This window comes from Sclerotinia sclerotiorum, genomic scaffold, assembly GCF_000146945.2.
Source record: "Sclerotinia sclerotiorum 1980 UF-70 scaffold_5 genomic scaffold, whole genome shotgun sequence".
Lineage (NCBI taxonomy): Eukaryota > Fungi > Ascomycota > Leotiomycetes > Helotiales > Sclerotiniaceae > Sclerotinia > Sclerotinia sclerotiorum.
The window spans coordinates 1,501,593-1,518,014 of NW_001820831.1; the positions used below are offsets into that span (position 1 = coordinate 1,501,593).

At 41.8% G+C, this 16,422-nt stretch overlaps 5 protein-coding genes and 1 non-coding gene across 6 annotated transcripts; 3 read left to right on the forward strand and 3 right to left on the reverse strand.

Moving 5' to 3' along the window:
• Positions 1-236: 236 nt before the first annotated feature.
• Positions 237-509, reverse strand: SS1G_04548 (predicted protein; the record flags this gene model as incomplete). Its single annotated transcript, XM_001594690.1, has 1 exon — positions 237-509. One exon carries the CDS (start codon positions 507-509, stop codon positions 237-239), a length of 273 nt encoding a protein of 90 aa, XP_001594740.1.
• A 787-nt stretch (positions 510-1,296) lies between these two features.
• Positions 1,297-1,368, forward strand: SS1G_14646. Its single transcript has one exon. It is a non-coding gene; the product is annotated as a tRNA-Gly (tRNA).
• A 3,388-nt stretch (positions 1,369-4,756) lies between these two features.
• On the forward strand, positions 4,757-7,366 carry SS1G_04549 (hypothetical protein; the record flags this gene model as incomplete). The annotated part of the gene is made up of 3 exons (XM_001594691.1): positions 4,757-6,047; positions 6,448-6,587; positions 6,644-7,366. The coding sequence occupies 3 exons, from the start codon at positions 4,757-4,759 to the stop codon at positions 7,364-7,366; spliced, it is 2,154 nt and encodes a 717-aa protein (XP_001594741.1).
• Positions 7,367-7,893: 527 nt separating this feature from the next.
• On the reverse strand, positions 7,894-9,320 carry SS1G_04550 (hypothetical protein; the record flags this gene model as incomplete). Its single annotated transcript, XM_001594692.1, has 5 exons — positions 7,894-8,203; positions 8,259-8,354; positions 8,402-8,781; positions 8,839-8,906; positions 9,119-9,320. The coding sequence occupies 5 exons, from the start codon at positions 9,318-9,320 to the stop codon at positions 7,894-7,896; spliced, it is 1,056 nt and encodes a 351-aa protein (XP_001594742.1).
• A 2,909-nt stretch (positions 9,321-12,229) lies between these two features.
• Positions 12,230-13,621, reverse strand: SS1G_04551 (hypothetical protein; the record flags this gene model as incomplete). Its single annotated transcript, XM_001594693.1, has 8 exons — positions 12,230-12,310; positions 12,366-12,423; positions 12,473-12,621; positions 12,676-12,767; positions 12,837-12,884; positions 12,938-13,058; positions 13,122-13,275; positions 13,326-13,621. 8 exons carry the CDS (start codon positions 13,619-13,621, stop codon positions 12,230-12,232), a joined length of 999 nt encoding a protein of 332 aa, XP_001594743.1.
• A 907-nt stretch (positions 13,622-14,528) lies between these two features.
• On the forward strand, positions 14,529-16,121 carry SS1G_04552 (hypothetical protein; the record flags this gene model as incomplete). The annotated part of the gene is made up of 3 exons (XM_001594694.1): positions 14,529-15,566; positions 15,926-16,030; positions 16,074-16,121. 3 exons carry the CDS (start codon positions 14,529-14,531, stop codon positions 16,119-16,121), a joined length of 1,191 nt encoding a protein of 396 aa, XP_001594744.1.
• Positions 16,122-16,422: the final 301 nt, after the last annotated feature.

The window sequence follows — 16,422 nt, forward strand, 5'->3', positions numbered from 1 at the left end:
ATCGAGTCAAGTAACATGTTCTGTTTTCCTAATGAGTCTCTAGCTCTAGTATCGTACTCCTAACATGAGAAATCATCAATTTTCCACTCTGATGCCGTGGTTGCCCATATCCCGGGGAATAACAAATCCATCTACTCGGCGCCCCAAATGAATGATCTGATACGTGTAGTGACCTTTCTCTCCATTTCATCCGAATACCAAATTATTAAGCAGACCATAACACCCAAATCATTACCTCACATTGCACGAGACATCCAGTTGGCAGTCATAAACGTCAAACACAACTTCCAAGCACAACAACCATGATCTATACCATCATCTCCATCCGCTGCGGCAAAGGGATTCTTCAATTCTACTTTCAAGCTATTGGTTTCCAACGACATACTACTCTGACGTCTACCGCCCTGTTCTTTTTGATATGGAGTATCTTCCATGTACAGAGGCTCCCAGATAGGTATGTGCGAGCGTCGCTCTTGACCACCAGGTGAATCTAGACGAGGCATATGCATGGTGTTGAAAGGTGTGAGATTAGCTTCTCGGGGGGAATTGTAAGGCGGATCGCGTGCCCATGGTTTGAGGTTTTTTCGAGGGAATTGGTTGGCTTGTTGAGACTCAGAAATTTTGTATTCTTCCTGCGAGGACAAGGAGTTGGAACGGTGACCTTGAAGGATCATCATTGTGAACAATTGATGCAAGCGACCCGACAGTAAAAGTAGTACGAAGGAAACACGTGTAAATCTGTCGAGAGGTAAAGAAGCCAGTAGCCAAAAATGCTTGTTGGGAGCTGATAAATTAGACCCCGGCTTATAAATTCAAATGTATGAAGGGGGATCAACCTTATCAACCAATATTCATACGTAAGTAATAAATGTATCATGCATGCTTTCGAAAAGTAGAGTATGAATTATTTATTTTGCAAAATATGAAAACTACCCTCATATTCGGAAAGAAACCATGGAAAATATTAGCAGAAAGTTTCTAACTTTAGGAAACTGCCAGTGAGCGTTCATGACCAGTTGAGAAGGTACTCTACCGAGAAGAGTCCTTCCAAAATTTATCTAAACGCTCTTCATAACCTTCCTCCGTAGCATATAACAACCTTTTTGTCAACAGGCTGTAAAAGTTGTAGTCCTACCATTCTGATTCTAAGTTCCTGATATTGAAGCATGGGTATGACTAATTTGATGTGCACCAACACATTTGGCTCCACAAACCCCCACCTTCCAATTCCATAATAATATATCGTCAAAAATTTAGTCCTACAATATCAAATCGAGTATTCTCTCTGCTCTTCCAGCTTCAATGGTCCAATGGTCAGGATTCCACCCTTCCAAGGTGGAGGTCGGCGTTCGATTCGCCGTTGTTGCATTAACATTTTAGATTTTTTGGCCATGAATTGCCACATTCTTCATTTATTGTCAAAATTTGGGTTATTTTTCCAATATCAAGCGCTGAATATAATTCTTGTATCTTCGTTGTTGGTTATTGGAGTTTTGAGGATGTGTCGATTTCATGATTTGTGTTTTGTGGAGGTTTGTGTCTTCGGTTAGCTTCAGCTAGTGGGGGGTTAAAATTAGGGGGTGGATCGGAATGGGTTGCGTTCCTTGAGTGGGAATAACTGACCACACCTAAAGTTTCGGGTCAAATTGTTAGAGTTTTGGCTTTTGATATCTATAATTCTGTGATAATTATACTAGCTTCTGTATCCGTGAGGAAGAGTCTGGCGTTTTACAAAAAGTTGCTTAAAATCTGTTGCGTCTGAAGCTCTTGGCACTGCTAGCTCTGGTTTGTCATTCTGTTGCATATCTGATTATTTTTGGCATTCCTATTTTAGACATTGCTGGTTCCCGTAATACAGCTTCTTATTCGATAATCTAAAAACACAGAGTAGTAATGACGACGTAGCAGGAAGTTAGATCTTGCGTGGTGTGGGGGCGTGTAGATCCTAAGAATCTGGCATCATACTGTGCCATGACATTGCCACATCTATCACCAGAATCTGATAAACCACTAGTGTGGAGTAAGGGCTAATACAGTCATAATCAAAGCTTCTAGAAAGTTATAATGATCTTCATTCCCCCTTCAGTCTGAAGAATTGTCAAATCGAGTTTCTAAGCTGGGCCCCAGAAGATGTGTATCTTTGACTGTAGTATCGAGTTCTAAAAAAGCCTCAACATTCCAATTATTCCGATCACATCAGGAATTTTGTTTTTTCGACTGACGTCCCAACTATTAGGAACCTGCTCCGATCTAATTGACTAAGGGGAGAATTTAGCCGCCTAATCGTTAAAATGTAAACACCACCTCATTCTCTTATATATCTTATACCAATCTACTTTTCCCTATAGAACTATCTTTTCCCTAAATTTCTATATAAACTTCGCTCTCTAATTTATATTTATTTATATTTTAAAATTATTTATTAAATTAATTATTAAAAATCTATTATTAAAATTCATCTAAATTCAATTGATATAATACTACAATATAAATGTTACGAGGGTAGCCGTCTAGATCACATGGAAGTGCTCTAGACTCTCGAGCTAGGGTTATAACTAGGCGTCAAGCAGGGACTTAAGTAACAACAAGATGTTACGTCGGACAGTAACATAGGTCACGTTCTTGATCACATGATCAAGAAACCGACAAATCGAGATCGGTTTTGCGGTGATCGAATTGTCGGGTTTATAGCCATCGGTTTTTAACGAGGCACGAAGGTCTATATAATCAAGATGGATTCCCTTTGTATAGAGCTTCGTGCTCAAGATCAATCATTTAGTATATTCTACTATTAGTTACGAATTGCATCACTGTCATTACTTAAGTCCCTGCTTGACGCCTAGTTATAAACCACCTCGAGAGCCTAGAGCACTTCCACGTGATCTAGACGGCAAACCTCGTAACATAACCGTTCCTCAAAATTAGATTTATTATTCAATTCTAAAACATATATTTCTTCCAAATACTAATATTATCCGATTTAATTAAAATCAATTATTCAAATTTGTATTTCCATAAAAAGATCGAATTGCTTCCAAGATTAGTGTTGAGATACAACTCCAAGGCTGGCAAGGATTGACTTATTATGACGTTTCTGCTGTCAGGAACGGTCGCGATTATTGGGTGTTCGATACATTCTCTCCCCTCACCCAAATGGCATCCCTTCATCTGGTTGCATTACAGCACCCTTTCCTTGTAGCGACTCATATTCCTAGCCCGGTAGTATTCAGGTGAAGAGCTCTGCTGAGGTGGATTTTGTATGGGCCTTAGGCGCTATCACTGTAAGAGCCAGGCTTTCAACTGAAAATCTATCATTATCTTTCTACCTTTACTTCAACTCGCACAGCCTCCAAAAAGCCAACCGATAGTTTTATTTTCAGTCTGCGGGCAAACCAATCATGCAGGAACTCCTTCATGAATGAGGGAAAGCATGATGATTCAGAGTTGTGGTAATCTCCGCAACAGGAATTCAATGGTGATTCATTATGGTATGAGTGGCTGTCTAGACCAAGTATCTTTGAATAGCTCGGTACAGATAAATGAAATAGTTTTTATGATGTGGTTGGTGACTGCGTGTTATTGACCCGACACCTCTATGTGACATACCCATAGAGGAATTATCGGCAATGGGCTTGTGAATCTATCTATTAGTAACATTGTGGTCCAAGGATATACTCATGTCAAATTCATTAACGAATAAATAAGAGGAAATTTTGTTGGGAAAGAGATGGGATGGGCATGACTACAAACGTCTTAATCAGGCCATTATCCACCATCGGTCTCTTTCTCTTCGCGACTCGCTCGCCTCGTTGTTGTGTACATTCTTCCTCTTTCTATAATATTTATCTCATCTTAATATCTTAATGTTGAATGAAGATGAAGCTTTGTCTCTCAGACATGTTAGTGTAGAGTTTAGTGACGGCGAAATTGGCCCACGGTAATGTTGCACGAAGCTTACATCTCAATCTCACACTTGGGAATCCTGAACATGTAGCTTGAGTTGCTTCTAGCTAGCTTTTTCCCGCTTCTCATTGGTGCCTGGGTTATAGGATTAAGACAGGTAGTGTTGAGAATACTCGACTGCGCAGCCTATTCATTTTTCATAGACACAGAGCTGATTATAATGAATCTAGCTCATATATCTAAAAGAAAAACTACTGGCGTGGCTCACAATAAAGAAAGCTACTGTGAAACAACTCGGGAATCCTTATTGACAGGAGGAGGACAGTGGAAACTTGAAGAAGTTGATAAATCGAGTGACTGAGCATAACAATTAATTTTGAGGACTAAGACATGTGTTGACCTTCCTTCAAGTGATTTGTGGAAGTGTCAATAGAAAATAAGGAGTAGGCGTTGATAGGACCTGAATAATCATATTTACTTACGGCTCTCACGCTACACCATTCATACAAAGTGGTACCTTGAGAGCTTCATTTTCCTTATTCACTCTCCAAAGGAGCAAACACTAGTCAAAATTTAATTCTCCTTATTCAAGAGCCGCCTTACTATGACTCCTCGTCTAAAACACAATTCTTATTTATAGCCAACTCTTGGAAAACCGCAACTACTATCACATCATTGCTGTTCCGGTTCTTCACAAGAGGTAACTAGGATTTATCTATCATATTTACATTTTTCCTTGACACATAAACTTCAAGTAATGCAAGTCTTAAGAAAGTTTGCTATCCTTGGCCCAAGACAGTCCAGCTCAATCTTCGATCTCTACAGTTTTCGTTTTAGATCGAGATCTCGAAAAATGGAGCATCTAGGTTTTTCATCCACAAACCTACCTTTTCATCATCCACGCCAACCACAAAAAAACTCTTCCTCTGTTACAGTGCTAAAGAGGTTGGACAACAGAAAATTACACAAAATTAAGAAGGCCGAGGATATTAACCATTCTGCTCCAAGAGTGCTCACTGTAGCTATTTCAGGATGTACCTCATCAGGTAAAACAACACTAGCCTTACTACTCTCAGAAATCTTTTCTACTTTCTCAGCTACAAACAAATCAACAGAAAACAGTTCTCCACATGAGTCGGCGAAAGACAATCTAGACAATTCACAAGCTATCATCCCTTTCACAACCACTATTCATCAGGATTCTTTCTTCATTCCAAAGGCACACTGTCCATTTGTCCAATTCAATAGCACTAATAACGACAAAAATTTCATTAAAAAAAGCATTATCGAGAGAGATGAAAAGCCAGTCTACACCTACTCTGGTACTGGCGCAATAGGAGAAGGTATTGTACAAGTTGTCGGGCCAAACACAGATTGTATGGAAGCGGTTGACTTTGCCAATCTACTTCGAGAAGTTCAAGCCACGCAAATCAAAAAAGCCGAACCAGAAAAGATCACTCGATTCAAAGAAGATGCAGATAAGAAGAAACTTGTGGAGCAATATTCCAGGGTGATCACAAGCATGCGCAAGAAAATCAAAGAACACTCGGCATTGACAACAATCAAGCATTCTTCCAGGTACGAAGGAAACGTTTTAGGTAATATCAATGGATGGGTCTTTGTGGAAGGATTTTTGCTATTTGGAAAACCCATGCCTCCCAAGCATGGAGACGTGGAGTTCCTTGAAAACACTGGAGAGCTTTCTGCAGAGGTTCCTGAAGATTTGCAAATGATAGCTAAGGAAGACTTTACGTTCAAGGAGAAAGAGGTGACAAGAATGAAGAAAGAAAGAATCTTGTCCAAGGAAGCTTTGATGGAGGAATTTGATATTAGATTGTTCTTGCCTACCAGCAAGGATGTTGCTAAGCAGAGAAGAATGAGCAGATTTCCGTATGTTGATTTTCCCGCCGGTGGAAGACATCCTGGCCAAATGTGGAAATCGGAAGGATACTTTGACGAGGTTGTTTGGAAAGGTTATGAGGATTCGTTCGGTTGGTTGTTGAAAGAGACCGGGAAGGAATACATCAATGGAGTGTTTGTAAGAACCACTGTCGATGACACAGTCGAGAATACTGTTGAATGGGCGGTTGATATTATTCTCGACTTTTTGACAAGCAGGGAAATGAACCAAGAGGGCTTCTCGGGTAACTAAGTACAATAGTCAGTTTTCCTCTGTTCAAGGGTAATTTTGTATACCTAGCAAGAGCTAGCTCTCAGCATCTAGCCACTGGAAATCTTTGACTGATATTTGAGCTAAAAATGTAAAGTCCTCAGCTCTAGCAATAATTGATAGATATCAAGAAAAAAGACTTAATGTTTCAAGAGTGTCTCTTGCAAGTCGTAGAGAGATGGAGGTTCGTTGTTGAAAAGTTGCAGCCTTGCGCGAAAGGCTGCAACTTCGAGAACCCGGACCTCAACCTTGGAATCTCGACATCAACATTTGTTTACAACAAGCAACCATGTCACATCTTTACAATCCTCTGGTAACGGTTCAACAATTGTACCAGAATTCCTCTAACAATAAACTCCCGGTCGAGCTTCAAGACAGCATTCGATTCTACACCGCGCGACTTACACAAGCTGCAGGCATTCTCCTTCGACTTCCTCAGGATATCACAGCTCAAGCGAATGTCCTTCTCTATAGATATTGGCTTGTAGATGATTTGATGCAATATGAGTTCAGTGTGAGTGATCAATTGACATGCCGTGCGCCATGAATTTCATGAAATAACATTTCCAGGACGTATCAGCAGCCACCCTCTATCTAACCGCCAAAGTTTCCGCCTCTCCTCGTTCTTTTCGCAGCATAACAAATGTATATGCCTACCTCCTCTCCCAATCCGCGTCTCTCACGACTTCTCAAATATCTGAAAATGATCCGTCATCCTACTATCTTTCCGAATCTGCGTATGTAACCTACCGCACACGACTTCTCAATATTGAAGGCCAAATCTTGAATGCTCTAGGTTTCAATACACACGTCGCTCTTCCACATCCACTCGCGATTACGTATCTTCAAACTCTCGATGTTTTTTCATCAGCACATAAAAGTGGTAGCGGGAAGGAAGTCGCGAAGAAAACAATAAAATACCTGAATACAGCGTTTCTGAGTCCGCAGATGCTATATTTGACACATCAGCCATGCGCATTAGCAGTAGCGGCAATATATTTAGCGGCCAAGGAAGAGGGTGTCAAGATGCCAGAAGATGAGTGGTGGGAGGTATTCGATGTTGAGAGGGAAGAATTGGGATTTCTGGTAGTAGGAATGAGGAGTTTAGAAGGGGTGGCACGGAAAGGAAAAGAAATATTTGGTCAGAAAGTGATGGTTAGCAGACATGATATTACGGAGGAATTAGGGAATAGGGGGCTGGGTCCGACTAATGGTACGAGTAATGGTCATAAGAAGGTTGAGGAGGAGGATGAAATGACGAGATTGATGGATGAGAAGATGGAAAATTCTTGAAGTCTGTGAAAAGCGGAGCTCAGGCTTGTAGCTCAAGGAAGAAGTCGACCATTATCCCACGCGGAAATCAATGAACAGCCTTCTAGCAAACGGAATTGTAGCTGTCGTACGACTTACCTATTGGTTCAACCCAAGAAAATACCATGACATTCGACAAAAGCTATATACTCTTCTCAGCGATACGCAAAACCACGCATAAGGGTGAGAAGGGGGAACACCACAAATCTTGAGACCTGGCTGGATTACAATTTGGCTGGAGGATAGCAGGCGAAGGCGAGCAAATGCCTTTGTTAATCATTCAGAGAAACACGATAAAACAATTGTATAAGCTTTAAAAGCCCACAACCTTACCTCACGGCATGTTATCATAGAATCGTCGACCACTACACATGAGAAAACTTTTCCATTAGTCTTGGAAGCCAATTCATTTGGCTCACCAAAAGCATAGGAAATTTGCTGCGAAGCTGCAGCCAAGGTCCTGATTAACTACAAGAGTCAAAGTACTGCCATGAAAATGATTCAGCTTGTCATATCCTTTGATCGATTTCTACCATTTTCATTATACCGCCGCCCTGCCATGTATTATCGCCCAAGTTCACTTGTACAATTGTAGATTGCCCCAATGGTAGCCTTTCATTCGAATCTTCCGGCCTCGTTTGCGTTTGCATTATCGAATCATCAATATCGCGCTTCGGTTTCGACATCCGTTCCATACGGCAATAAATGCCGTTCTCTGTGGAATCATTGGAATCTGGGATCGCAGAGAAGGTCTTCTTGATAAAGGAGGGAAGGATCGGTAAGCAGCCACAGATGATGCCGATGTTGATCTCAGCGATACTGTGTATGTAGATGAGCCAATACTCAATTATCATGGAAAGGAAAATCAACTTACCTCCAGAGGAGTATTGGCACCAGTCCATAAGTCTTATCTAGGGTACCACCAAGATGAAGTGTTTCATACAGGCGCAAGACACTTGCAGTACAAGCTCTGCTCGAAATTGTCAGATTGTGTCAGTAATAGTGGAGGGTACTTACAGGATACCAGCGCCAAACACGGCCGAAACCCCGATCTTTCGCATTGTGCGAGTTTTCAGCCTCCAAATCATTGATATTGGTAGAAACAAAATAGTGATATCACTAATAATGCTCATGGCACAGTCCGCGAGGTATATTGAATTTTCGTTAAGACAACTGCCTTTTATAGCTAGAGGATCCCAGAAATGAGCGACAGGCCAGCATATGAACATTTTTACTATTGTTGCAGGAACATAGTAAAGTGCCATGAAGCCAATTAAAACGCGCACTGCCCACAACATATTTTCTTTGACGCCAAAGACTCGAGAGAGGAGGAGCAAAATGGTGACCTTGGTAGCAAAGACTTCCGGCCCGTATAACATCTGAGTCATATAAACCAGCTTGACTCAAGGCGTTAGTAGACCGATTAGTTTGCTTCTCGCGTTTCTTTAACATACCTTTCCAAACTTTTTGATATCTGCAGCTGGAACGTCCCATTGATGCATTCCAGCGCCATATTGGTTCACTAAATTGTGTCAGAGCTGTTATGCATGCCTCTCTTTCTTGGGCACTCACATGATAATGCCATTCCAGAATATATAAGGGAACCCAGCTATATTTGTATTTAGCCTTTACTCGGAGCTTCAATACCATCACAATGGACGACTCACCCAAGCAACTATGCAAGCATCTTCCCAAGTCAGTTGCCATCAAAAAGCACAAGATAGGAAAGCTTACAGTCATCCCCGGTGATCTTTCTATGGATGAAACATCTTGTGTACAACCGTATGCAGACGAACACGGTAGTCACTGGCATACAAACAATTTGACAGATAACGTTGTATTTGGCAATGCTCGGCGGGTTAACGAAATTTGGAGTTACTCCAGTAGGTGGAGGGAGAGCACCTTCAATTGCTTGCCGTACAAAAATACCTTCCATATTTGTGCGATGTAGGCTTCAGGAAGAAAAATTTGTGCGTTTTAAAAGGTCGCTATCAATACTCTTGTCTCTGCACACACAGGCTAACGTCATCGCTATAACCATGGGTGCGCTTGAAAGACTCGGGCTGATAAGGGTAAAAGGCCACAAGCGATGGGACGGGGAAATTGGGAATAGTTCTGTCTAATTAGTTGAATTTCATCATTCTCTGTCCCTTTTGTCCACCTAACGAAGTCAGATGGACATTCGCGAGCATAGGGCATCAATGACATCAAGCTTTCATTCAAATGTTCAAAGCTGCATTTACTTTTGGAATGAGGTTATGGATCAGTTCGAAGTTCGGGACTTGACATCCGCCGCAAACCTTGTTCGGATTGTCGTTTCTCGCGGGTGAATGTACATAGGTATGTATATTTAGATTTGACTTTGCAATGTTTATAGCTGAGCACAATCGCCCGTATCAAAGCGGATGCGGCGCAGCCCTAAAAATATGGGACTTATTCCAAAATCCTAGAGTACCTGATAAGTGGAGGTTCTTTCATAAATAACATGGTTCGATGATCATTCGGTGCTCTGACAGCGGCACAAGATTTATAAATTGGAAATGTGCTTTAAAAGGTGAGCTTATGAACCTTATCTGTTATCTGAGTGAACATCAAATATCCTGCCGAGGAGGTTAGTCACGGATCTGCCCGAGTGTGAGTCCGGGTCCTTGATTCAAGGTCCATGCGGATGTGCTTGGATTCCCGCCTGGCACTCATCGCTCAAGTGGATATTCTATGCCGTCATTTAACATGGTTTTACACTAGATCGATCATGTTTCTGCTCCCTTGGATAGATGAAGACTTCTTGTTCATGTTCTTGCAACCATAAAATCGCTGCCTGAAGTAGAAAGTTGTTTGGAAGTTCTCAACCATTTTCTTTTACCACAGCATAATACTAAAAGCAGTGTTAATTAAGATGAGGATTTTCAGTATTAGATCTGTCTCTTTGCGAGAACAATAAGGAGAGATTTCGTGACTATACATGGCACTAGTCACGATCTAATCCAAAGCCGGGTCATCGAGCTCCTGGTCCCGACATTTAAATACGCAAGGATATTTAATAAACGAAAATTTAGCACCATATTAAGGTTGGCAGGATCACGTTCTAACTCTCAAAACTCACTTAGTTCTGCCGTAAGTAGACTTAAAAGTTATCATTAGTGTATCCTCAGTCCCCTACTTAGGTACCAACATACACAATGTCAGATCACAATGAAAGAGAGAACCGTTCAGGAGGATTACATATTTGTCGTGGATTCCGAGATTTCGCATGGTATTTACAACCCCAACATCTAATGTGGGACCTCTAGAAAGGCTTAGGTAAATATAAGTATACGGACTTCATGTTTAAACATCTGCTTGGGAATATGCACTTAGGATAAGTAAATCATCCCTCTATCCTCGTCCTCATAACTCCCAGGGAAAAAGATTTATTCTTTATTGCAAATATTAGGATCGATAATACATAGTTTTGATTCCCCTCAACAGATAAACGACACGACACAGACGGGACTGACTTCTAGAATTGTCCCAAAAGGTATCTTCCAAAGGGCAATTTCATGGATAATGATGGATTTGATATGTCCAATGAATGATTCCCAGCGAAGGAATATCTTCCCTCTATCCCGAGCTTTGGGAAATTCGATGCGTTTGGAAAGTTTCCTGACATACCATTTGAACAGGAAATTTTATATTGTGCATATTGTGCTTTCAAGATTGTTGTAAAGAGGGGATATCAAAGAGTTTTGCTAGACAATCTCATTGCTACGTTGAGAAAACTTCATAACAGCTCGGCGGGGTTGGGAGTTTGGCAGCTAATCATAGGTTTTGGAATGATAGAACCAGGAGGATATTTGCAGTGGGATAAAATGGACTCTGCAACTGCGCCCACATTCCAAACGAACTCACTCCCAAGAAAAATACGGAGTCATTTTTAAGAATTTTACAAGAGATGTGCAAGAAGAGTGACCTGGAAATCGCGTAAGTAACCTATTCATCCAACTTCAACATCAAGCACATTAAGAACTACTCAATTACTTCCTGTTTATCAGATGGATCTCCAACCGTGCAGATATATACACACACCCAACGAGATCCTAAGAGTCGTAGACAGTATCCGGCTTTAGGCTGCGCAAAATAATCCGCGGGTTGCGGATATCCATGGAATACCCGTCTCGCGGGTGATCCATTAGACCTATAACCCGAATAATCCGCAGATAATCCGCAAATAAACACCCTGCGGATTACCCATTCAGATTTTCCAATAACCCGCCCCGCAAATGGGTTATCCGCGGATTACACCACCAAAGCAATAATCCGCCCCGCGGAGCCCCGTTGCGCAGACTGTCCGGCTTCCATGCACTGATTAGTTGAGGGACATGTCACGGATAATTCTCTTATGGGTCTGAAGCATTTAGATTATGTCGTTTCGAGGAATCGCTTGGGAATAGCAAAGATTATAGACAAGCGCTTGATAAAGCCGTGTTAAAGATACGGGAACTGGTGAGCATTTCTATGGATATGGTTGTTGTGCGCCAATAGAAGAAATGATCACTATGGGGAACTAGTTACTGATCATCTCACATTCAACAAGGCTTGGCACATTAGACGAATTGTTGAAGTCTTTCAACAAGCTCAATTTTTATTATTTGGTTTCTAGGCTTATCAAGCTTAGCTCTTTTGTCTGGTTGAAATCCTCTGTGGTTTATCGGCTGCGATAACCATCCCATTCCTACCTTTAGCATAGCTCATCTCACTGATTAGATAATCACAAGTTTTTCAGACCATTAGGGCTAACTAGTTCAATACGGAATAAGGAACACATTTGACCAAAAGTCTTCCAAAAGCCTCTCACTATACCTCAACTTAATACGAAGTATCAACCCAAGAAGCCCAAGTATTTCCCCACAATGTGTTCTTATTAACCGTACCCGTAGCAGCAGTTTCCTATAACTATAGTAAGTAACTCTTCCCAACTCAGCAACATAGCTATTGTACTCACATAAACCCTAGCAGATGTGCTTGAACCAGCTCCCGTATTGGCATATTCCATAAATATCCTAAAGCATGTTAGTCTTACCCGTGAGAAGCAGGGAAATAGAGACGTACGGTGTAGCATCAGCAGCAAGAGTAGTCCAACCAGCTGGATTTACCACTGCGGTCAAGACTGAATTTTGGAAAATTACACGAGCGAGGGCTCTCCATGGTCGTCCGAGATAGACTTTTCCTGTCAGGCTATAACCATCTGCTTGGGTTATCTAGGAGATATTAGAGTTTGTTTTGAGCCGACGAGTTTTCTTGTGTTTTCTTACAGTAGAGCTGTCGATGACATACCAGCCGCTGTCACTGCTAAGTGTTCTTGAGCTCGCCGTGATAGCACCTCCTCCATTCGAAGCAATTGTACCTAGAATTATGTGTCAGAATATTCTGCTACTTTGTGTTTGATTATCAGATTGTTCTGAAAGTAACATACATTCGCCAAACCAAGCTGCAGCATCACCGAATATATAATCAACAGCACCTATCATCATTAGCAAATACAACGAGTATTCATCAGATGATTTGGGAGAATACCTTCAATGTAACAATTGGAGTAGTATTGCTTGCCTGCTTTGGCATATAAAGTATCTTGGTAGCCGGTAAATGAACACCCATAATAACCTTGCTGATCTCCATTGGCGGTTACGGCCACGGCCTAAAGCGAAGCACATCAGTCATTCAATCCTTAAAGTATAAGGTAGCTTGAACAGAAACAAACCTGAACACCGGCCCCATAAGTATTTGCAAAGTCAACATTGTACGCCTTGAAATTTGCGCTCACGATGTTCGCCGTGGAACTAGCATCCAAGCCTATAGTAGTGGAGTTGATACCATGAGTGATCTTTACTGTGTTACTCTTATATGTTCCAATACTGGCATGAATTAGTTGCTGCCTCAAAAAAACAGCGAGGGAGGGATTTACTCAGTAGTGTATCCATAGACGGTGAGGTTCCCGCCATATTTAATCGTAAGTTGCTCGTTGTATGTTCCACTATATATGAAAATACATGCGGCTGATTTCGAAGATCCAAGGGCACTCAATGCAGCTCCAACTGTGCTATATTCGCCGGAGTGAGTACCGCTTCCTCTAACAGTTAGACACCCAGCTGGAGCGCTGGTTCGACCAGCTCTCTTGTGCACTAGAGGGGTTGCATCTATGGCAAGGACAAAGAAGGAAATGGCAATTAGAAAATTGCTGAGATATTTAAAAGTTGCCATTGTTTCTGAAGCAGGATATCAAAAGCACAAAGAAGCTGATTCGACGTCGATCGATGACAGGATATAAGCTTTCCTAAATGTAATGCTGATAGTACAGCATTTGAATTATTGGCTACTTAGTTCGAACAGTCAAGACATAAGCTTCGCCTGATCTTCCACCCGCTCCAATTGGAACTCCATATCAATTTCTCCTAGCTCGTTAATGTCAATTAATAAACTTCGTTTTTCCGCTAGAAATAGAGAACTCAATCTGTCCCCGATGCAACTGGAGGAACGTTGTGGGACTCCGCACTTTCGGTATTTCAATTTCCAGATGTCTTAGGCTGATGTCAGATTAAGTTTTCGGGGTATTAAAGGGGCGATAGTGGGTGGACATGCCCATGTCGCACATTTAGGCTTAATATTGACGAACTACACCAAAATGCTCTAAAATAAGCACCCCGCGTTTAAGAGAAACATCCCAATTGCAGATCATGTGGAGAAGGTGGATATGGTGGAGACGTATGAAGCAAATGAATTCCAGGCGCGTCGTTAATCAAGGTGAAGAAGTTGATGCTTCCTGTAACCTTAAAAGGAAATGATTACTATCTATACGATAGAGTAGAGAGACTAAAAATTTCTAACTCCTACTTTAGAAGTTATTCCGAAGTCTTCCCCCACTTCATCCGTTGGTAGCTTCGGTATACGTGGAAATACTCGAAAAAGTCCGACACTCTAAAAATATATTGCCGTTCCTTTCATTCCGGAGACTGCCCCATGATAAGAAATGTTCACAAAAGGGGTTGAATAAGTAAGTGATTAATATAGCCTACTGAGCCGCCTACAACTGTGGAACCACCCGCCACGAGAAGAACATTGTGCTTCTCATTAAGCTTTCTTTCCAATTGAAACTCCTAATACAGCGACCATGCTTGACACATTTCGAACCTTACAGCTAGCTTTATTGCTTTGCTCTTCTGCATATGCATCACCAACTGCTGTGAGAAACGAAGCGAACGGTGTCAGTCTCGCCAAACGAGCTACTTGTACTCCTGCATCTGCTGGAAATGCCGGAATTGACGACGTTCCTGCCATTACTGCAGCAATCAAATCATGTGGTAAAGGTGGCGTCATCCAAATTCCAGCCGGTGTCCAATATTCAATCAATAGCGTCCTCGACTTTACTGGATGTGCTGGATGTACATTCAATATCGAAGGTACTCTGAAGGCATCTGAGAATCTGGACTTTTGGGAAGGCAAACGAGCGATATTTTACATGAATGGCATCAACACCGCAACGATCCAATCCGTCACTGGAACAGGAGTGATAGATGGAAATGGACAGGCGGCATACGACTATTTTGCCACAAACACATCATACGCTCGCCCAACATTGCATTACATAACCGGCGCATCTTCTCACATCACCATCAAGAACCTCAAAGTCAAGAACCCACCAAATGTCTTCTTTAGTGTTACTGGGGGTTCGACTAATGTCGCATACTCCGGATTGACAATGACAGCAGCTTCCAAATCAACAGCACCAGCAAAGAACACCGACGGATTCGATGTTGGTGACTCGACCTATGTTACCTTGAACCATATCACAGTCTCGAATGACGACGACTGCATAGCTTTCAAGCCTGGCGCGAACTATGTCACAGTCGATACAATTAGCTGTACTGGATCTCATGGAATCTCGGTCGGTTCTCTCGGAAGCAAAGCAGGTACAACTGATTCTGTAACAAATGTTTATGTCACCGGAGCAACAATGATCGACTCCACCAAAGCCGTCGGAATCAAATTATACCCCGGAGGAAGTAAACATGGAAGTGCGGTTGTCCGCAACGTAACATTCAACGATGTTACTGTGCAAAACAGCGATTGGGCAGCTCAGATTCAAAGTTGCTATGGTGAAGATGCAAGCTACTGCGCAAGTAATCCCAGTACGGCATCTGTGACGGACGTATATTTTACGAACTTCAAAGGAAAGACTAGCTCGAAAAATTCGCCAGACGTTGCGAATCTTGATTGTCCAAAAAGCGGAACTTGTAATATCAATTTCTCGTCTTGGACGGTTGCTCCCACGTCAGGATCTGCTACTTTCCTTTGCGCTAACGTGGATACTTCGAAGGGTCTTACTTGTACTTCCGGTGCGTCAGGATAAGTGATAGATTGTGGTTTTAGAGGTTAGAGGGTTCTTTATCATATTTTGATGGATCTCACAGATCATGGTGGAATCTGTTTCCTCCTCTCCTAAGTCATCTTTTGAGAAACAACCTTGGAAAGAAACCAGCTAGGTTGTCATTCTGATATCGCACCTAGCTTGTATATATTGTCTTCATCTCCGTCCAATTATGGACTTCGGGAATTGGTATCATTGATTTCCCTAATTACAAGTGCAAAGAATATAATTTTGAATTGGATCTGGTATTCTATGAATACGAAATTCCATGTTCCGCTAAAAAAAAAGGTCTTTGATGCTTCTATGCAAAACCGTGTAAAACCCATCAATCCCTAGCAAAGTCAGTTCAAACCCAAACAGCCAGTTCAAAGCATAATATCAAATTCTCATCACGGAAATCCACAAGTAGTATACCCTTTTATATCCAGTGAATACACATTATGGCCATCACTAAATTGCATATATCGTTAACCCATGTGACCGAATACCCTTCTTACCATACCTCTGACAGCTCAAATACTCCGGCGTCTTTGCGCCATATTTCCATGCTCCAAGCACTCTGAACGACCCACGCACCTCTCTGTCAAAACTACCTTTTATTGATACCGGGACTTCTGTCGAGAATTGCTCCCAAAAT